The sequence below is a fragment of the Salvelinus alpinus genome, chromosome 5 (assembly GCF_045679555.1).
Source record: "Salvelinus alpinus chromosome 5, SLU_Salpinus.1, whole genome shotgun sequence".
NCBI classification, from domain to species: domain Eukaryota; kingdom Metazoa; phylum Chordata; class Actinopteri; order Salmoniformes; family Salmonidae; genus Salvelinus; species Salvelinus alpinus.
The window spans coordinates 90631906-90654978 of record NC_092090.1 but is presented as its reverse complement, the minus strand read 5'-3'; the positions used below and the strand labels follow the sequence as shown (position 1 = coordinate 90654978).

General features: G+C 38.6%; 1 protein-coding gene across 1 annotated transcript; it reads right to left on the bottom strand.

Annotated features, from left to right (window-relative positions):
- Positions 1-76: 76 nt before the first annotated feature.
- On the bottom strand, positions 77-22558 carry LOC139577186 (arrestin domain-containing protein 3-like). The gene is made up of 6 exons (XM_071404097.1): positions 22233-22558; positions 3767-3824; positions 3529-3676; positions 2722-2818; positions 2243-2499; positions 77-2044 (listed from the first exon to the last, which is right to left on the bottom strand). The coding sequence occupies exons 1-6, from the start codon at positions 22486-22488 to the stop codon at positions 1595-1597; spliced, it is 1266 nt and encodes a 421-aa protein (XP_071260198.1). The 5' UTR covers positions 22489-22558; the 3' UTR covers positions 77-1594.
- Between the last annotated feature and the right edge of the window lie 515 nt (positions 22559-23073).

Below are 23073 nucleotides of genomic sequence, written 5' to 3'. Positions count from 1 at the left end.
TGTAGAACAATAGAATAGAAACAATGCAATATCACACGCACCTTAAATAAATAAATGAAATAATGGTAGGCCAATGCCTCCTGTGATATATTTAATTAGTTAAACAACAATGGCAGTAGTAGTGCAATTCTGTATTATATTTCAGTGAATACATACTTTGTACAGAATATGTGTTAGCAAGGTGTCCTGGTACATGGGTTTAGATCACAACAATACTGAGTAATTAATGATGCATACATTTTGCATGGCCAAACTAAGGGCACTGTGGTGGTAATCTGGAGGCGAAAGAAACGCACACCTGTTTAGGCGAGGTGTTGGCTAGCGGAGTAGAACACTTAAAAAGAAAAGGAGAGCTGCACTCTCTAGGAGCTCAGATGCAATAATTTAATAACCAACGTTGTCAAGGTCTTATCCCCAATAGGTCATTAAAGATCCCATGGCACTTATCGTAAGAGTAGGGGTGTTAACCCCGGTGTCCTGGCTAAATTCCCAATCTGGCCCTCAACCATCACGGTCACCTAATAATCCCCAGTTTACAATTGGCTCATTCATCCCCCTCCTCTCCCCTGTAACTATTCCCCAGGTCGTTGCTGCAAATGAGAACGTGTTCTCAGTCAACTTACCTGGTAAAATAACGGTAAAAAAAAAAAAAAAAAATTGTCAAGTTCACCCCATCTCATAGGGAGGGTGACGTGTTCGGTGCCAATATAGAGAAGGGACGAAATAGAGTGGTTCGCATTTGGAAGCGAACCAGTCTATTTCGTCACTTCCCTATATCCCTAGGAGAGTGAGTGACCTTGACAATTTATTGTTAAAACGAGAGGCTGCCTGGATTTTTGACAATTTATTGTTAAAACGAGAGTCTGCCTGGATTTGTTATTTAAAAACCCTTGCTCCATTCGGTCTCAACGTAGACTTTGATCTGAAGCCATTCTTGTGATTATTGTGATTTTGCTATTCATTGTAAATGTTTGTAGGCCTATGGAGCCACATTGTATCTATGATCGTATGCTATCCATTAATGCTTTCTATATGTTCTATTTAGATCTGTAAATCAACCAATGACATCAAGCCACACCCGGCCATAATTACAGACACCTGTGTGTCCTTCCAAACGATATAAATTAGTGACGCACAGTGTTTGGCATTATACCCACAGTGTTTGTCATTATACCCTGATGAAGACAGCTTGTCTGTCGAAACATTGGTTATAAAATGATTGCAACTGAGCACCTCTCCTTTTCTTTTTTGCTGTGGTGGCAAACCTGGAGTAAAAAAAAAAAAAAATCATAAAGGCAGTCTAGAAGGCACCATATGAGTGATCTGAGCATTACATTACATAGTTTTTAAAATGTTGCATCAGACACAAATCCTGGAAGACAGAACTCAAAAGCAGGTGTATATTACAGTAAAAAAAAATCTTTATGGCTCAAAACACACAAACATAAATGCTATAGACTTGAAACACTGACGCAAACCTGGCATTTTGTTCCTTCATTAACATAATGTTTACAGGTCTGTTGGTGTGTGCAACAATGACATTGGGAGTGAATCAGTTGCATAACTTCTGTCAAAGATGAGTGTTTATGGTGTATCAGGGTGATGTTTCAGGTGTTGACGGAGGAAAGAGGGAACAATACGACGGGGGTCGGTCTATCTCTTGAGGAGAGGGGTGTGAAAGCATCATCGGGGCAGTCGGGGGTGTATGAAATGGTGGCGCAGTTGGAGGTGGATGCATCATCAAGTGAGTTGGGTATGGGTATGTTGGCTGTGGGTCAGGGGGATAACTTCCTCCCACGGCTACAGGTTCAGGGTACACTGGCAGGACAGGTGGATATAGGCCTCCCCCTGGACCCGAGGCAGGAGGATATGGTCCAAAGGCTGTATCACAAGGGAAGTCACTGTTGCTTGGACCACCTTTCCCGAATTCTTCAAACCTGAGGACAGGACTGCCTGGTGATAGGTCAGACCGAAAGCAGGAAGGGATAATAGCCAATGGAAACTTGACTTCAGGGTCTGTGGCAAGAGGAACGTCCAAGTATACCTTTAAAACAAACAGCATGTTATGGAGGAGTATTGTCTGACCTGCCTTTTTGCACTGACGTCAATGGTAGATCTGGGTGTGTGTGACTGCGAATGTCAAGTTAATATGCATCACTTGAGCATAAAGCTTATAGTTAAAGCGTTACTTTTCTGTTTAATACTCGGAATATGAAGTGATTGTCCAGACACCTGGATGTACCTTTAGTATGTACTCTACTCTTATGATGTTACAGTTCAGGATGGACAAGTCCTGGTCAGCAGGTATCTTCAATGACCCAGCAACACGTTGTCGGGTGTTGGACGGGATAGGTTCTCTGACTACTTTGCAGACTGTCTGCTCTGCTATCTTTGTGTTGCCAGAAGCAAAGAAAGTAATTTTCTGCTTCAGACTGAATTTGGGCTTAAGGTCACGGGAGGAGTTGTTCTCGATGTTTGCACAGATATTCACAGTCTCACCTGGAGTGGAAAAAGCCACCACAAAATTAAAGACAGTCTGAGATTTCAAATAACCAACACAACAGTGCATTGGCACAGGTCCTGTACAGTTATGTTGAAGACATTACAAATATCGACTAAGCCTTGCATGTGAAAGTTAATTGTGTGATCAGGACACTTATGAGAGACACTTTCATAGTCATTTTCATGTTGCTACATTACAGTACCTGGGATATACATTACCTGGCATATAACCCATCCTTTCAACGTGGACATCCATGGTGACATGTCCTGAGGTGAATATACCAACTGACTTGTTCTTCACACCATGCTGAGGAGACTGGAACGCAGGATGAGGAAATTACATTATGTTCTATACTAGTATGGCACAAGGAAACCAAACCGCGATCTGTACATTCAACCATCCACTTTCACACATATGTGATGAATAACACCGTACATCCATCCATCCTATAATCAAATGGACTAGATTACCATAAAACTTCAATTAAACGCTGAGTCTCAAATATCCACCTATCCCTTTTAATAGACGGCATCGGCACACATTTCAGCAAATATCTGCCTGTTTCAAATAAACACAGGGTCTAAATGAATTGTTTCTGAGTGAACTTTAGTGAGTACCGTAAAGATTACCCAAAATAAGATAAAGGAGAGCAACATCCTTGCCATGGATGAGACAGCAGTGTCATTTGATATGGTCGGCTCAACTACCGGAGATACAAGGCACAACGAGGCGCAACAAGTGAGATAATAGTGCTGAAGCGTGAAATCGGGGGTGTATGATAGGCAGCCTAGTCTTTGCAAGTCTGATCTGCGATGGAATTGTTATTATAATCTTTATACTGGCCATACTGGCCACAAACAGTGTGGCAGTCTTCAACATTTTATTGAGCAAAAGCTGTATTCATTAAGGAAATAGATGTCTGGCTCAAATAAAAGCCTGTCTCTAATAAGCGCCAGTTGTGTTCAGTGATCGAAGCAAATAAACACATGGGCTATTAATTGAAGTTTATGGCACAGATTACACACCATTAGTAGAACATGGTTCAAGTCAGCCTTGGAGACAAAGGTGATTTCCTTCACCAAGTCGTGTGTCTTTAGCCAACCCCTAACCAGCTTGGCTTCCAGTTTGTACACTATCTTGCCATGTGGACCCTTGAAGGATGATGGCATGCTTCTGTAATATAAAAACAGTGTTACATACCACGTAAAACAATATGTCCAATCTGTAGCTATGACTATGAATTTGGCTTGAATTTCCACTTACCCCTCAGGAATTTTGAAACCAAATGGATATCTATGGATCCCAGGGGGGAGTATATTGTCTGTAACAGAAACCCAATTAGTAATTTCAGTGTTGGGGAAGCTACTTTGAAAATAGAGTTTACCAATTACTTCACACTTGAAGAAGTTAAGCTACACTAGAACTACCCATTTTCCTGTGTTTTATATCATATTATACAACAGCTGATGAAATTGTGTACTAGTTCCAGTAGTTAGCTACACCACTACATGTCAATAAAAGTAGGCTAATTAACTACTGAAAACACAACTAAAATTTTAATTTAGTTTATCTACCAAGCTACTACTACATTTTGTTAAACTAAAAAATGACATTTACTGAGGAAAATATGGTGGGCTTGCTAGGTTGTGAAATAGTAGTGGTAGTAATGTTACTGTTTTCATAGGCTGTGTGTTAGCAGGGGTGAAAGTAGATTTAATTTCTTCCTGGTATGGGACATCTTATGTGTGCACACACCAAAAACATTTATGGACCTAATCATAGAATTACATATATAATCTAGGTTTGGGCTATATACCTTTTATACCGTGGGGTCTGCTTGCTACACCACTGCTTATAACTATACTTTAAGTATAACTGTAAGAAATCTAAAATGTGTCAAATAAATTGTATTCAGCTCAGGGCTCCAGCTTTGCATTTTGTTTGCTAACTTGCTAGCTACTGTAAGTGGCTAGATATCAAGATCAATCGCTTCTTGGTTACAGCAGAGACATTCTAACCAGAGTATCAGTCTCTTTAGTTTACATTCCACTCCACGCCTTGTCATTACCAAAGAGACTGCCTTTCTGCTATCTTCAAATATGAAAATTCTATAATTAATGAGCTCAAGGAGAACAGAAGAGTAGATCCTGATTCGATCACCCTCACAGCTATCCTCCAATCACAACGATTATACAAATATTGGAACTCTTTAACTTATACTCTCCACAGAACACCTTGGTATACGGTTGACATTTTTTGTTTGTCCAAACGAAACCAGTCGGTGAAAAGTTACTAGCTCAGGTTTAAATCTCAAACTAAATACAGTTGAAGTCGGAAGTTTACATGCACCTCTGACCCACTGGGAATGTGATGAAAGAAATAATAGCTAAAATAAATTATTCTCTCTACTATTATTCTGACATTTCACATTCTTAAAATAAAGTGGTGATCCAAATTGACCTAATACAGAAATGTTTTACTAGGATAAATGTCAAAATACATTTAAACTCAGTTTGTCACAATTCCTGACATTTAATCCGAGTAAACATTTTCTGTATTAGGTCAATTAGGATCACCACTTTATTTTAAGAATGTGAAATGTCAGAATAATAGTAGAGAGAATAATTTAATAATCATCACATTCCCAGTGGGTCAGGAGTTTACATACACTCAATTAGTATTTTCTAGCATTGGCTTTAAATTGTTTAACTTAGGTCAAACGTTTGGGTAGCCTTCCACAAGCTTCCCACAATAATTTGGATGAATTTTGGCCCATTCCTCCTGACTGGTGTAATTGAGTCAGGCTTGTAGGCCTCCTTGCTCGCACACGCTTTTTCAGTTCTGCCCACAAATGTTACATAGGATTGAGGTCAGGCCTTTTGATGGCCACTCCAAAACTTTGACTTTGTTGTCCTTAAGCCATTTTGCCACAACTTTGGAAGTATGCTTGGGGTCATTGTCCATTTGGAAGAACCATTTGCGACCAAGCTTTAACTTCCTGACTGATGTCTTGAGATGTTGCTTCAATATATACACATAATTTTCCCTGCTCATGATGCCATCTATTTTGTGAAGTGCACCAGTCCCTCCTGCAGCAAAGCACCCCCACAACATGATGCTGCCACCCCCGTGCTTCACGGTTGGGATGGTGTTCTTCGGCTTGCAAGTCTCCCCCTTTTTCCTCCAAACATAACGATGGTCATTATGGCCAAACAGTTCTATTTTTGTTTCATCAGACCAGAGGATATTTCTCCAAAAAGTATGATCTTTGTCCCCATGTGCAGTTGCAAACCGTAGTCTGAATTTTTTATGGCGGTGTTGGAGCAGTTGCTTCCTCCTTGCTGAGCGGCCTTTCAGGTTATGTCGATAGGACTCGTTTTACTGTGGATATAGATACTTTTGTACCTGTTTCCTCCAGCATCTTCACAAGGTCCTTTGCTGTTGTTCTGGGATTGATTTTTACTTTTTGCACCAACGTACGTTCATCTCTAGGAGACAGAATGCGTGTCCTTCCTGAGAGGTATGACGGCTGTGTGGTCCCATGGTGTTTATACTTGCGTACTATTGTTTGTACAGTATAACGTGGTACGCTCAGGCATTTGGAAATGAACCAGACTTGTGGAGGGCCACAATTTTTTTTTTAGGTCTTGGCTGATTTCTTTTGATTTTCCCATGATGTCAAGCAAAGAGCACTGAGTTTGAAGGTAAGCCTTGAAATACATCCACACTCAAATTATGTCAATTAGCCTATCAGAAGCTTCTAAAGTCAGGACATACTTTTCTGGAATTTTCAAAGCTGTTTAAAGGCACAGTCAACATAGTGTATGTAAACTTCTGACCCACTGGAATTGTGATACAGTGAATTATAAGTGAAATAATCTGTCTGTAAACAATTGTTGGAAAAATGACTTGTGTTATGCACGAAGTAGATGTCCTAACCGACTTGCCAAAACTATAGTTTGTTAATAAGAAATTTGTGGAGTGGTTGAAAAACAAGTTTTAATGACTCCAACCTAAGTGTATGTAAACTTCCGACTTCAACTGTACATACTGCAATTCCAACCACAAAACCTTGCTTTGATTTTAAGACTCAGAATACAACAACTTGCCTAGCTAACAGCTAAATGTTTGTTTTTTACTTTGTTATAATTCTAATTCTATTTTCAAAGCTTCACATGGTGTCATGGAAAATATTAATATTATTTCCAACAACCACTGAGCAACTCCGCAGTAAATCCAGCTGCACATTGAAGGTTGAAATCAGAGTTTCTAAACCCAGAGACGCAACATCGCAAGACTTCACACAGACTGAGCAGACTAGGCCGGGGTTTGGGGTTTGAGATGTCAATGAGAGAAGTGAAAAAGTATTATTTCGTTGTTAATTTTCTCTAAATCTAAAGGCACAATCTAGATTCGATCCAATGTCTTAAGTAGTTGAACATGTTTTTTACTCAGACCTCGTGAAAGTGACAAACTGACATGTTTTCATTTTCGTTAAAAACAACTTTATATCGAAGGAATACCTTTGATTTGACGGCCTGCACATGCGCAGTTAGGCGTGAGACGACGTTAGACCGGATGATGTGTTTCTGCGCATGAGCTTATCTAGCCAATGTCGCCATGACATCGCCTACAAGCGTGATTGGGGATTGCTATTGGAGAAGCAGTTTCTGCTTATCTTCATACTGTACTGTCTTTGTTGAGATAGTCCGAGTCGATATTTAAGTAACAATAAGGAATTCCCTTCGACCACACCCAGAAATTGGGGAAAACAAACATTATTTTGCATTCACCCCCATTGTAAAAGAGTCAACTTCATTGTCGATTTTTTTGTTATACAGAAATAACAAAACATGCCGAAAAGCTTCTGTGTTGTTCATTGTAAATGTAACCAGTGGTGTAAAGTACTAAAGTAAAAATATTTAAAGTACTACTTAAGTAGTTTTTGGGGGTATCTGTACTTTACTTTATTATTTATATTTTGACAACTTTTACTTTTACTTCACTATATACTATATTAAAGACAGATATTGAACTAAGGTCTTTATCTAAGGCAAAACAGTTTGAATTTTTAACATTGAAACTGCAGTTATCGAAAGCTGTTAACTTAGATTTAATAGGATGTTATAGACCTCCTCATCTGCAAAAGTAGAATCCCTGGATTCTCTGGCTGAACTGATGCGTGGTTGGGTAAAAAAAATCACATGCTCCTTATGGCCGATTTAAACTGGGACTGGTTATCTCCAAACTCTGAGTCCTCAATACTGGGCGATTTAAACTGGGACCGGTTATTTCCAAACTTCGAGGCTATAAGAGGACTGTGCAATACACTGAATATTACTCAAATTATAAATGTAGTCACAAGACTCAATCCAAAAGATATCTCTAAGTCAACACTTATTGATGTTATTCTAACTAGCAATCTGCATAAATACTTGGCTGTTGGTATTTTCCCTGATGATTTAAGTGATCATTGTGCAGTTGCTTGCATTAGAGACACTAACATCCCCAAAGTGCCCCCTCAGTTCATAATCAAACTAAATTTGAAGCAGTTCTGTGAGCAGGCATTCCTGCATTAACTTTATGCATGCAACTGGGATAAGATTGCGCTTATTGCAAACATCGAAGAGGCATTCTCCTATTTTCATTCCATGTTTTCTACTACAGTAGTTCTTCCTGTAAAAGTTGCGTCATACTGCAGCACACCTTGTGGGCTGCCGCAGAATTCTATGGCACGTTATTTAATTGTCAGCCATTGTTGCCATTAATGCTAGTTTGACCACCAGAGGGTATCTTTGAGAAGCATTTGACAGTCTTCAATATTGGCTGTATTAGAGAATTAAAACCCTTTTTTGTAAGAACATAGTATATGGGATTGATTTAAAGAAATGTAGCTTAATTAATTTTATTATTATTATGGTGTTTCTATTCCAAGAAAAACGAAAAATGAAACCCTCAGGGTTTCTGTTAGTACTAAGAGCAAATAATCCTAACATGTCCACAACCTAATTGTAGTCTAACCAATACCCAAACGGAGATTCAGTGAAAATAAAAATCTAATTGATTTATCAAGACCAGTCCCCATGCTTGTCTCAGAGCAGCGCGAAACGGTGCTGAAATAGTTGACCACGCGTGGGTAGGCTATTGCTTCAAATCCTATTGCTTCTAACTTCAATATGCTTTAAATGCCACAATGTCAACAAATAATTGAACACATACAATTCTTAAAACTCTAATGCTTTAATATTGAATAATTTCTGCCCTCCGAATTCATATTCATTATATAAATACGGCCATGTGCACCTTGATATTGGGGGTGTGCCATGTGGACATGTCTAACGGGGAAAGGGGGTGCGCCATGCGGCCATGCCTAACGGGGAAAGGGGGGATGAGCCGGTCGGGCGCAACCCAGGCGACATGGAGATGCGGGGTCAATCCTTCATCAGATGAACCGCAACATGACGGCTAAAGTGATTTAATTCATGAATGCATTTGAAAGTTTTTAATATTGTAATAGTGAAGAGCAAAACTCTTCTCAAGAGAATTAACATTACAGTTACACCAACTGGTAGGCTAATCACACAATTGTACAAAATGGTAAGAGAACTGGTGAAGAAAGTGAAAATACTGGCAAATCCATAACATTTCCTTGTACAGTAGTAGATCTAATTACATTTAGAGGATTCTAAATTAATATCTAAGGGGCTTTTATACAATTATAATGCAGGGTTAATAAAAAATAACTTTTTCAAAATGTGTATGTTTATTAAGTAGTCTTGCTTGTCTCAGAGCAGCGCAAAAACAGTGCTGAAATAGTTGACCACATGTAGGTAGGCTATTGCTTGTTGGGGGGGGGGGGGGGTTCACACAGTAGCCGGGCTATTAAACTAATCGTTGAATAACAGATCGGCTCTCGGAACTCATTAACACGCGTGACTGTGTGTGTTTCGATATTTTCTCTCTCTCTCTCATGCACTTGCTGTTTTGACCTCTGAATGCTCGGCTATAAAAAGCCAACTGACATTTACTCCTACACTCTAAAAATAAAAGGTTCCTCGAGTATCCTTTAGGGGTTCTTCAAATTGAAACTGTGGGGGAACCCTTATAAGTTCTTTGAAGAACCCTTGAAAAAGGTTCTTCGAAGCACCCCTTATAATGGTTCATCAAAGAACCTTTTGGGGTTCATTTTTTTAAACTCCCTGTTCACCTTCCCTCCATTATAAAAACATATTTGAATAATAATAATACAAATATTGACAATATTGATTTAAATAATTCATTGTTTATTTACTGCCACCACAAATGTGATTCATATTTACAAAACAATTTACCAAACAAAACACATTACAAAATTGCAACATTATTTTGAATTTAACCTTTATTTAACTAGGCAAGTCACTCAAGAACAAATTCTTATTTACAATGATGACCTAGGAACGGTGGGTTAACTTCCTTGTTCAGGGGCTCAACGATTCAATCTTGCAACCTTACGGTTAACTAGTCCAACGCTCTAATCACCTGCCTCACGAGGAGCAGTAAGAAGCCAAGGTAAGTTGCTAGCTAGCATTAAACTTATCTTATAAAACACAATAAATCAATCAATCATAATCACTAGTTATAACTACACATGGCTGATGATATTACTAGTTTATCTAGCGTGTCCTGCGTTGCATATAATCGATGCAGTGCGCTTTCGCGAAAAAGGACTGTCGTTGCTCCAACATGTACCTAACCATAAACATCAATGCCTTTCTTAAAATCAATACACAGAAGTATATATTTTTTAAACCTGCATATTTAGCTAAAAGAAATCCAGGTTAGCAGGCAATATTAACCAGGTGAAATTGTGTCACTTCTCTTGCGTTCATTGCATGCAGTCAGGGTATATGCAACAGTTTGGGCCGCCTGGCTCATTGCGAACTAATTTGCCAGAATTTTACGTAATTATGACATAACATTGAAGGTTGTGCAATGTAACAGGAATATTTAGACTGATGGATGCCACCCGTTAGAAAAAATACGGAACGGTTCCGTATTTCACTGAAAGAATAAATGTTTTGTTTTCGAGATGATAGTTTCCGGATTCGACCATATTAATGACCTAAGGCTCGTATTTCTGTGTGTTATTATGTTATAATTAAGTCTATGATTTGATAGAGCAGTCTGACTGAGCGATGGTGGAAACCAGCAGGCTGGTAAGCAATAATTCAAACAGCACTTGTGCGTTTTGCCAGCAGCTCTGCTGTTTATGAATTCAAGCCTATCAACTCCCGAGATTAGGCTGGTGTAACCGATGTGAAATGGCTAGCTAGTTAGCGGGGTGCGGGCTAATAGCATTTCAAACGTCACTCGCTCTGAGATTTGGAGTAGTTGTTCCCCTTGCTCTGCATGGGTAACGCTGCTTCGAGGGTGGCTGTTGTCGATGTGTTCCTGGTTCGAGCCCAGGTAGGAGCGAGGAGAGGGACGGAAGCTATACTGTTACACTGGCAATACTAAAGTGCCTATAAGAACATCCAATAGTCAAAGGTATATGAAATACAAATGGTATAGAGAGAAATAGTCCTATAATTCCTATAATAACTACAACCTAAAACTTCTTACCTGGGAATATTGAAGACTCATGTTAAAAGGAACCACCAGCTTTCATATGTTCTCATGTTCTGAGCAAGGAACTTAAATGTTAGCTTTCTTACATGGCACATATTGCACTTTTACTTTCTTCTCCAACACTTTGTTTTTGCATTATTTAAACCAAATTGAACATGTTTCATTATTTATTTGAGGCTAAATTGATTTTATTGATGTATTATATTAAGTTAAAATAAGTGTTCATTCAGTATTGTTGTAATTGTCATTATTATAAATACATTTTATACATTTATCCTCCAATAATCGGTATCGGTATTGAAAAATCACAAATCGGTCGACCTCTAGTAATATGGTTTGCATTGCAAATGAGGGCATAAACTGGGTCAAGACGCCAGCAGAGTAAGTAGACCTATGTGTAGTAAAATGAAGGTTAAATAGAAATAAATAAGACCTACAACACTTTTAACAGCACATTACTCAACACTAGTCCCCCACGGTAGGCCAAGGGTATATCTAAAAATATTTTTTTCAATGACATGACTCTCCGCCAATAAGAACATTTTGAGGATTGTAGGATTCTAAATTAATATCTAAGGGGCATTTTTCATTAGGGCAAAACTGATCTGTTAGAATATCTAAGGGGCTTTTATATAATTATAATGCAAGGTTAATAATAATAATATTTGATTTTTTATAAAATCGACTAACCCGGACGACGCTGGGCCAATTGTGCACCGCCTTATGGGACTCCCAAACAAGGTCAGATAGGATACAACCTGGTTTCGAACCAGGGAGTGTAGTGATGCCTCTTGCACTGACATGCAGGGCCTTAGACCACTGCGCCACTCTGGAGCCATGACCAATATGACCAATATACAGTACTGTTCAAAAGTTTGGGGTCACTTAGAAATGTCTTTGTTTTTGAAAGAAAAACACATTTTTGTAAATTAAAATAACATCAAAATGATCAGAAATACAGTGTAGACATTGTTAATGTTGTAACTGACTATTGTAGCTGGAAACAGCTGATTTTTTATGGAATATCTATGTAGGCGTACAGAGGCCCATTATCAGCAACCATCACTCCTGTGTTCCAATGGCACGTTGTGTTAGTTAATCCAAGTTTATCATTTTAAAAGGCAAAAACCCTTTTGCAATTATGTTAGTACAGCTGAAAACTGTGGTACTGATTAAAGAAGCAATTAAACTGGCCTTCTTTAGAAGGGTTGGGTATCTGGAGCATCAGCATTTGTGGGTTCGATTACAGGCTCAAAATGGCCAGAAACAAAGTACTTTCTTCTGAAACTTGTCAGTCTTTTCTTGTTCTGAGAAATGAAGGCTATTCCAAGCGAGAAATTGCCAAGAAACTGAAGATCTCATACCTCAGGTACCTCAGGTTTTGGAGCCAAGCATAGTACAATTACTGGAGTAAGTAAGGTTGTAGTTGATATTCTAGATGCTCAGGACAAGAAAAATCAGTGTTTCACTTTTTATTGACTTATAGAAGGCATTCGACACCGTTGACCATGCCCTGCTGTTGTATCGACTAAAAAAGGTTGGTTTAGGTGTTGATGCATTGGATTGGTTCCAAAACACCTTTCTGACAGAACACAGTGTGTAGCACAGGGTATGAGAGTATGAAATCTGAGTTTCGAAGGCTTACAAAAGGAGTTCCCCAGGGCTCAATTTTAAGTCAGATCCTTTTTACACTGTATATAAATGATATAGGGAAGACGGTTGACTCTGCAAATCTCCATCTGTATGCTAATGACACAATTGTTTATTCTAGCGCATCTAATATTGAGAAGGCTTTTCAGTACTTACAGTTGGCTTTTAATGTTATTCAAAGGCAGCTTTTCAAATTGAAACTTGTGCTTCATCCAAGGAAAACAAAATGTATGATTTTCTCTTCCCTGAAAGTAAACAGATGGAGTCACATGCAGATGTTAACTATAAAAGGCCAGCAAACTGATAGCAAATTGATAGGGTCACCTCCTATAAGTATCTTGGGATGTGGTTAGATGAAAAGCTGAATTTTAAACAGCACATTGATAACTTGACCAAGAAACTGAAGATGAAATTGGGTTTCTATTTTAGGAACAAATTTTGCTTTTCAATGTTAGTCAGAAAGGATCTTGTTCACAAAAAAAAAAAAATACAGAGCGTTGCACCTGATTGGCTCAGTTTTCTGTCAAGATTGGCTCAGTTTTCTGTCACTCATGGGACAGTATGTCATCACCAATTCTAAGGTCAGAGCTTGAACATTTTAGGCCCTTGGGTTCTGCCATAGAGTTATATTAGAAGTGCCCATCAAAGAAGGTCATTGGCCACATCAAATCACGTTATATCTATAGTAGCTTTGATTGGACTGATCATGTCAACATCTTACTTTCAAAGTCTTAGCTAGCAGTCATCATCAGTTGTCATCAAGTTGACAATCTACTGGAAAATCCTTTTTAATCCTTGTCATATGAAGAGAAATCATAGATAAAACGTATTGGTGCTCAACGGCCATTGTACATAAAGATTACACAACAAGTTGGAAATCGCAAATTCAACAAATGAGTTGTTTGGAAGTGTAACGAGTCCTGTGTGTTGCTGGTGAGAGTCAGGCGCAGGACAGCAGATACGAGTAAAAAAACGTGCTTTACTCAAAAAAGACAAATATACAAAGTAACATCTTGAGCACCCACAGACGGACCGAAATTACAATAAACAATCACTCACAAAAATCATGTGGGGAACAGAGGGTTAAATAATGAACAAGTGATTGTGGGATTGACAACAGGTGTGTGAAACAAAGAGAAAACTAATGGAAAATGAAAAGTGGATCGGCAGTAGCTAGATAGCCGGTGACGTCGACCGCCGAACGCCGCCCGAACAAAAACCGCTGCGCCACCTTCACAAGGAGAGTCCAAAAATGTATTGTATGCTGCTGCATAAATGATGTAATATGCAAGGGAGAAATGTATACTGTAGCTAAGAAAGTAATACTAAGTGTATGTTGTGTAGTAAGCTGTTAGTAGCCCATGTACCTCAACCTAATAATTTGGTCTATTTTCACCAACACGGTATTGTAAACATATTGTTCGTGGCCCGGTCTCTGCCTGTTTGGCTACTTTTTTTGTACAGCTTTGACAGTGCTACTGATAGTAGTTGTGGTGCTTGGCTTGCACGTGCAAATTCAGCACACACAACATTCTATAATATAATTGTGTTATTTGACGTGTCAAATTAAAAGCTTATTTAACACGTCAAATAGTGTTATAGGACGTGTATCTTCTTTGACATGCAAAGACCCAAACGGCGTTCAATGTGCTTCATCCTAATAATTTGGCCTATTTTCACCTCTTAATTTTGCCTACTGTTCTAACTTGGTGGTGCACAAATAGCCTATAACCTGTTTTAGAGAAATGTAATCATTTAATATTGTCTGTTTATATGCCCCATTTATTTATCCTACGGTTCTGACTTGGTGTACAGGGTAAGAACGACCCATGTGGGGTAACCTAGGTAACCACAGGTTGTGCGCTCTGAACGCTCAGAGAGCGAAACGAGATGGGTGGGGCTAAAGCTTAAGAGGGTGTGAACGATGATGAATGGGTGGAGACAAAGAAGAGCTCTTCACTAGATATCAAAACATTCAAAGGCCATTTTCTCAAAAGTGAGTTTACAAGTTTATCAACTTTCAAAGCAGAATTTATTTCCCATTGTAGCTCTGAGTCTCTACTTTTATCCATTGTAATAACCACAATTTAAAATGTTGCTACATAAGACCGGATCCAGGTGGTGAGTCACATATCAGTTTATCTGTAGAGATTATTTTTTTTAATTGTCAGAAAGATAGGAATACATTGAAATTAGTATAAACATTTAAGTAATACATTAAGTGTAACAGTATAAATTCTTCCGCCCAATGAAAGAGAAAGTAAATCCCAGGGTTCAAGATCCTGTTTCAGGCGGCGTGTCAAGGGAGGGAAATTGGCTTTATAGAGATTTTGAACTTGTGTGCGACCCAAATTCCCAAGTATTTCAATTTCAGTGTGATCACTCTGAAGGGCACATGACTAAAATAAGTTTACATGGCAGAAGGATTAATAGGCATCAATTCACTTTTTTGCAGATAAACCTTTACACCCAGATATTTTACCAAATATCTTTAGTAGATCCTGGATCTGTGGAAGACCAGATAAAGGGTCACCATATATAATTGCATGTCATCCACATAGAGTGAGACTTTATGCTCTAAGCCTCCTCTTCGAATACCGTTGATAGTGGTGTTATTACGTATTGCTATGGTTAAAGTAGGACTGTGCGATATGGTCCAAATATCATATCATGGGAAAAAAATTAAAAAAATTGGACGGAATGATGGTATTTGATGGTTTTTGAATAATACATTTCTAAATTTGCTTCATGAGTAATGCGTGACCCTAGGGTGGCAACACATACATTCTAAGTCATTTTAATCGTCTTTCTCCATTCTGATTGTTTTATACTGTTCAATTAAACTTCAACCTAAAATAATTTTCTGCATTTTCATCAGTTTCTGCATTTTCTACACTCATTAGAGATCATTTCCACACTGCCACGTAGGCACGATATGGGCAAAGAATCTAGGCCTTATTTTAACCAAATGTTGCAATTGCGATATGACTTGCGATTTAGAGTTAAACACTTGGGTGAACTGTTGGAATCATGGACATATAATGATTATTCTAATTCTATAGTTAGAATATAATAGTGGGCACTTTGAACACAGTGTTGTTTGACATGACAATAATGAAAATACCAGGGAGGAGTTATTGTGATAGGATAGGAACCAAAGTTTTGATAAGTGTTTCCTAGGGGACCTTATAATATTTGGCTACATTGAACGTTTTCTCTTTGCTACTTCATGTAGCTAACATTCTTGCTTCGCGTATTCCTCTTTGATTTAGAAGATACTGTTGCACAAACAACAGGCTGTATAGCTAATGACGTTTGCTCTGACATTTACTAGCTAGCTAGCCAGCTAACTAGCGATTAGCATTAGCGGCTAACAAGATTTAGGCCAAAATTGCCAAGAAAAGACAAACTAGCTGTTTGAAGATGTAAGAAACAAAAACTAATAATGTAATTATAGAACGCTAGTGGATTTATATTAAGAACGGCGGGACGGGGCGGGGCGGGGCGGGGCGGGACGGGGCGGGGCGGGGCGGGGCGGGGCTAGGTCTGGGTGGAAAGCGGCATGGAGAGAGAAAGAGCAGAGAGAGATGACTCAAGTAGGGAAGTAAGCTATAAAAATGGACGTTACACACGGCACATCACATTTAACAAACCAAACCTTCAAATACCATTATAGAAGGTAAAGTAAATACCCAAACCGGTCCGTGCATCAATACCAGTATATCGTAAAATACGGTATATCGCCCAGCCCTAGGCTAAAGGCTCGACTGCGATTGCAAACAGCTTAGGGAACAGAGGACAACCCTGTCTTATCCCTCGATGAAGTTGGAGATTAAAGGTTATTATTTGTGCGCACTGCAGAAATAGGGGAGGAGTAAAGGACTTTGATCCAGGATATAAAATTGAGAATAAAAAATATAATCCCACTCCATCTGATCAAATGCCTTCTCAGCATCAAGTGATACCAATATCTCTGGAGTGACAGATGAAGCGGGATTATAAAGTATATTATAAAGATGTCTGATATTGAAAAAAGAATGATGATTTTTAATGAATCCAGTTTGATCTGTAGAGATAATGGAGGGAAGGACTGATTCAAAACGGCGGGCAATCATCTTAGAAAGTATCTTTACATTGCAATCTAATAAAGAAAGTGTCCTATATGAACCCCAAGTTTTCTATTCCTTTTTCAGAATAAGTGAAATACATGCCTGTGTCATTGTTGAGGGTAAAGTGTTTGAGGAGAATGATTCCTTAAAATGGAAAGCAAGAGAGGAGAAAGATGATCAGATGTATATATATTTTTGAATTCCCTCGGAAATCCGTTGAGCCCAGAGGATTTACCACACTGCATAGATTTAATTGCCTACACAATCTCTTCTATAGAGAACTGTTCTTCAAATTTAGCAGCTATCTCAGGTTCAACTATAGGAATATCTAAGTTCTCAAAGAAGGTGTCATATAAGGTAGCATTACCAGCGGATTCCGAAGTGTATAATTGTGAGTAAAAGTTATGAAAGAATTAATTGATCTCTAAATGATCAATACATTTGTTACCCAACTTGTAATTTATCTCAGGTATGGTTTGATTTGCGCTTCTCTGACGCAGCTGTTCATAATTTTGTATCAAGATTTACTAATAAGATTTTCAGCTTGTCGAGTTGAAAGAAGAGCAAACTCTGTCTGAAGTGTCAAACGTTGTTTTAGTAGGCCTGTGGATGAAGAGTGTGAAATGGCCATATCCAAATCCAAGATTTTATTTGTAAGGTCCCCAAGGTGTTCAATATTGCACTTCCTTAATCTCGCAATGTATGAAACAATTTGGCCCCTTAGATAAGCCTTCATTGATTCCCATACTGTTGTAGGAGACATTCCAGGGGTTTGATAAAGCTCAAGAAACAGCTCAATTTGAGATGACATAAAAGCAACAAAGGTTTCATCTGATAACAGTAGTGAGTTAAGCCCCAAGGGAGATCATTTTGCTATGTATTTGGTATGAGTAGTTTCATAGTAAGGGAAGAAGTATCTGAAATGACTATAGTTTGGTAATCACACTCTGTGATAAGTGGCAGAAATCTATTGTCTAGGAAAGGGTAGTGTATATGTGAGAAGGCCTTATGAACTGGCGAGAAAAAATAATACTCCCTAGCTGTGGGATTGCGGAAACGCCACTCATCAGATATGCTATATGTCTTAAGAAATAGCTGAATTGCGAGTACTGTCTTTGATGGAGATGATACCCTAGGAGAGCTACGATCCAGATTGGGTGACAGTAGGTGGTGATATGAATTGTGTACTATTAGGTGGTGTGTATCCATATTTGGTAATTGAGAAAATACATTTGTGGAGAATGAACTGTTATCCCAATTTATTGCATAAATGTTAGCTAAGATAACAGGTGTACTATACAGTCTTCCTACTACAATAATGAAATGGCCTGCTGAGTCTGCCTCTACACTTGACATTGCGAACGATATGTTCTTACTAATTAAAATGGCATTTCCTCCAGTTTTAGAATGAAAATTGGAATGATATGACTGACTGATCCACCATCCTTTTAAACGAGAGTGGTCAAAATTGCAGGGATGTGTCTCCTGAAGAAAGGCAATATCTACTTTAAGTTGATTTGAAGGCCCAAGAACCCTTTTACGTTTCACTGGGTGATTTAAAAGATTAACATTCCAGCAAAAGTGACCGAGCAACCAGCTGTCCCTCTAATGATATTAGGCCTAGCCATGTAAAGTCAGGTGGGAAAAGGATAAATGCCAGATGACAATTTTTTTTCTCTCCAAAAAGAGCAAATGAAAAAACGAAAGTTGAAAACAATACTCTGAAGTCCTGTATGAAAAAGAAAACCCACCCTGGTCACGTAATAGAACACGGTAACATCTAATTCTCACGCAAAGATATCCACACATGGAGTGTTTAGAGTGGGGAACACTAAACCTAACAAAATCAACCGATGGTACCGGCAACGTTCACTAACGTTACCTAATAATGACCTCAACTGATGCCACTGGCAACGATATATCTAAAAAAGAGTGACCGAGACTGCAGTGCTAGACAGATTCGTCCATTACCCTAATTGCCAAATATGTGAACAGACAGCCATTTGCCATTTGCTTGAGACTGATGAAGTAGAACTTGAGCCCGGGTCCTCAGCCACCCCCATGATCCTGATATTGGATATTCACATATGACTTTATAAATTCATGCATTGTTCCTTAAAAACTTCTTGTCAATAGGGGGGCGCTGTTTTCACTTTGGAAAAAATCGTGCCCAAATTAAACTGCCTCGTACTCTATTCTAGATCGTACAATATGCATATTATTATTACTATTGGATAGAAAACACTCTCAAGTTTCTAAAACTGTTTGAATTATATCTGTGAGTAAAACAGAACTAATTTTGCAGCAAACTTCCAGACAGGAAATGAAAAATCTGAAAACGAGGCTGTTTCAGGGCCTGCCTATTCAATTGCCTAATATTTATCGATATGCATGCACTTCATACGCCTTCCACTAGATGTCAACAGGCAGTGGAAGGTGGGATGGGGTGTCTAGCTTGATCTGAGGTCGAACAAGAGCTCTTGGAATGATGTGTCCAGAATTTCCTTTCTCTACCTAGGCGCGGGAAGCACCTCCATATTGTCTTATGATAAGCGTTCGGTATACACGGCTAATATCTCCGGCTCTGTTTTTATTTGATACATATTAGAAAAACATCATAAAGTAGTTTTTTTCAACCGAGTTTCATCAGTTTATTCAACGTTTATTGGGACTTTTGGAGTTTTCCGTTCTTTGCGTCGAGAGAAACTGGGAACGTCATCAACATTGGCTAGCATTTTGGCACGAATTCGACAGGAGAAAAGGACATTCTAAAACCAAACAACGATTTATCCTCGACCTGGGACTCCTTGTACAAGATTCTGATGGAAGCTCAACAAAAGTAAGAACAATTTATGATGTTATTTCGTATTTCTGTGGAAAATGTTATTCCTATTCTCTGCCGTTTTGGCGGGCGCTGTCTCGCAATAACGCAAGCTGTTTGTTATGGTAAAGTTATTTTAAAAAATCTAACACGGCGGTTGCATTAAGAACCAATTTATCTTTCATTTGCCATACAACAAGTATTTTTATGTAAAGTTTATGATGAGTTCTTTGGTCAGATTAGGTGAGTGTCCAAAATAGCTCCGGACATTCTGGTGAATCGATGCTACATATTCACAATGTATAACCACGGTTTGCAGCTCTAAATATGCACATTTTCGAACAAAACATAAGTGTATTGTATAACCTGATGTTATAAGACTGTCATCTGATGAAGTTGGTCAAGGTTAGTGATTCATTTTATACATTTTGCTGGTTTTTGCGAATGCTATCTATGCGGTGAATAAATGCGGTTGTGTGTTTGGCTATTGTGGTAAGCTAATATAATGCTATATTGTGTTTTCGCTGTAAAACACTTAAAAAATCAAAAATATTGGCTGGATTCACAAGATGTTTATCTTTCATTTGCTGTACACCATGTATTTTTCATAAATGTTTTATGCTTTGGTGATATTTTTGATGGTAGCTGCAATGTAAAACTATGATTTATACCTCAAATATGCACATTTTCGAACAAAACATAAATTTATTGTATAACATGTTATAAGACTGTCATCTGATGAAGTTGTTTCTTGGTTAGTGACTAATTATATCTATATTTGGTCGGTTTTTTGATAGCTACCTATGCGGTAGAAACATGGTGAAAATATGCGGTTGAGTCTTTGGCTATTGTGGTTAGCTAATAGAAATACATATTGTGTTTTCGCTGTAAAACATTTTAAAAATCGGAAATGATGGCTGGATTGACAAGATGTTTATCTTTCATTTGCTGTATTGGACTTGTGATTTCATGAAAATTATATTATATGATATCCCTGTCCCGTTAGGCTAGGCTATGCTAGTCAGCTTTTTTGATGAGGAGGATCCCGGATCCGGGATGGGTATTAAGTAAAGGACAACAAAGTCAAGGTATTGGAGTGGCCATGACAAAGCCCTGATCTTAATTCTATATAACATTTTGTGGGCAGAACTGAAAAAGCGTGTGCGAGCAAGGAGGCCTACAAACCTGACTCGGTTACACCAGCTCTGTCAGGAGGAATGGGCCAAAATTCATTTGACCCAAGTTAAACAATTTAAAGGGAATGCTACCAAATACTAATTGAGTGTATGTTAACTTCTAATTTTATACACCTGTCAGCAACGGGTGTGGCTGAAATAAACAAATCCACTTTCAGAGTCAATAGAAAGGCCTCTTTAGTGTCCTAAGTTTTCATAACTGTGACCTTAATTGCCTACCGTCTGTAAGCTGTTAGTGTCTTAACGACCATTCCACAGGTGCATGTTCAATAATTGTGTATTGTTCATTGAACAAGCATGGGAAACAGTGTTTAAACCCTTTACAATGAAGATCTGTGAAGTTATTTGGATTTTTACAAATGATCTTTGAAAGACAGGGTCCTGAAAAAGGGATGCTTCTTTTTTGCTGAGTTTATTTTCCTTTCCTTATAGAACCACATAGATTACGTCTATTTCTGCTAATGCATGGTGGCGAACTAGAGAACAAAACTCTGTATATGGACACATCTGCCTGGTTCTTGCTGGACCGCCTGTAGTGGGGTCAGCCCAAAGTAGAGTCAGCATTGTCACTAGCAGGTGAGGGCATCTACAGCCAACCGCTCAGATGGCTCCAGCTAGCCGTTTTTACACAACCTATTCCAGACCGGTCTGCACGTTTTAACGTTTGAATGGCGTTTCTATCTTCAACAGTGGAAGACTAGTTGAATTGTATGACCATTGAAATACATTGGGATTGATGCAAATATGGTTGTAGTGTAACAAGTATTAGTAGTACCACAGTTTTTTTTCAAGCAACCTGACCAGGACGTTTTTATGTTGTTTTGGTGTTGATAGCTTTTACGCACGCTACATACAGGTGGCAACGGAATAATAATACAAAGTATAAACAGTTGTGATTTGCATTCAGCAAGCACACTTAACTACTAGTTAATTGAAGTACACGTAGTTCACTCCTCCCCCAAAATAAGCTATAAAAATAAAGAGAGTCGCACACTCAATATATAAACTCCAAGTAATTGATTGGGTATTAAAGAAGGCACAGTGGTGCCGAAACGTTAGTGATTTACCCAATACATTACTGGGAGTTTATATATAGAGTGTACGACTCCCTTTATTTAAATGTATTTTATAGCTTATAGTTTATTCGCCGTTAGTCAGCACCTCTACATATAAATACTTGTATATGGTTGTGCGCCAGTTTGTTTTTTATTCAAAAATTGGATAACTGACATCGCGCCTGTGCGCCGGCAGGATACACGGGGTGGGGTCATTGAGGTATACAGATTGGGATGGGTAGGGTAGGTTATAGTAAACAATTAAAAACACAAAATCTCGCCTAGACTTACCTTTAGGAGATTCATTAATCATAAACGTCTTAAGTTTGAAATATCGATTGTGAGCAGAGTGAGTCCTAGTGTGGTCTTTCGTACGTGTCGTCCAATGGACATTTGCGTCCCCTTTGGCTTTGATGAAAAGGCTTTCCACTTTGGTTTCCTTTATTAACTCCAAAGTAATTCTTCCAGATATACAGTCGCCTTCGGAAAATGTATCATGTTCATTAATAACATCGTAACTGAAGTCAAACGTTTTTACTGAAGGCATTTTCGACTGTTTCACATGAACTTTTCTGAAGCCAATTTCCGCTAGCTTTAGCCTACTCACAAATAGTGATGTCATTGTCGTGGGACTGTACACAGGGATATACCGCAGACTAAAAAAATACAAATAAATAAATATACCGCAGACTATACTCTACTGCCCCCCAGTGTAAAGGGTTTTGTCTAGAAGGGATAGGCTACAGTTTAGGTCAATGTCGACTTTTCGTAGTAGGTTAAGATAGTTAGTTGAAGGTTAGCAAAAATGCTAAATGCAACTTTTGATGTCAAATTTGACAAAAGCTGTATCCCATGTAGACATGACCAGTGTAAAACGACTGTACTGTTACCCAGTGTAGCCTAATGTGTGAATCTGAGATTATTTTTCTATATCCATAGGGATTCGGCTACAGTATGTGGAAAGCACTGGCCTAGGTTAGGTGTGGAGCTAACCCAACTAAAATCCAACCAAGAGTCCAATTAAAATCTCAAATTGCCCGCTTGGCACAAACTGCCATGAGGGTCATAAGAGTGAGGCAGCATCCCTCCCTGCAAACCATTTTGATAGACTGTTCTACCCAAGCTTCTACTG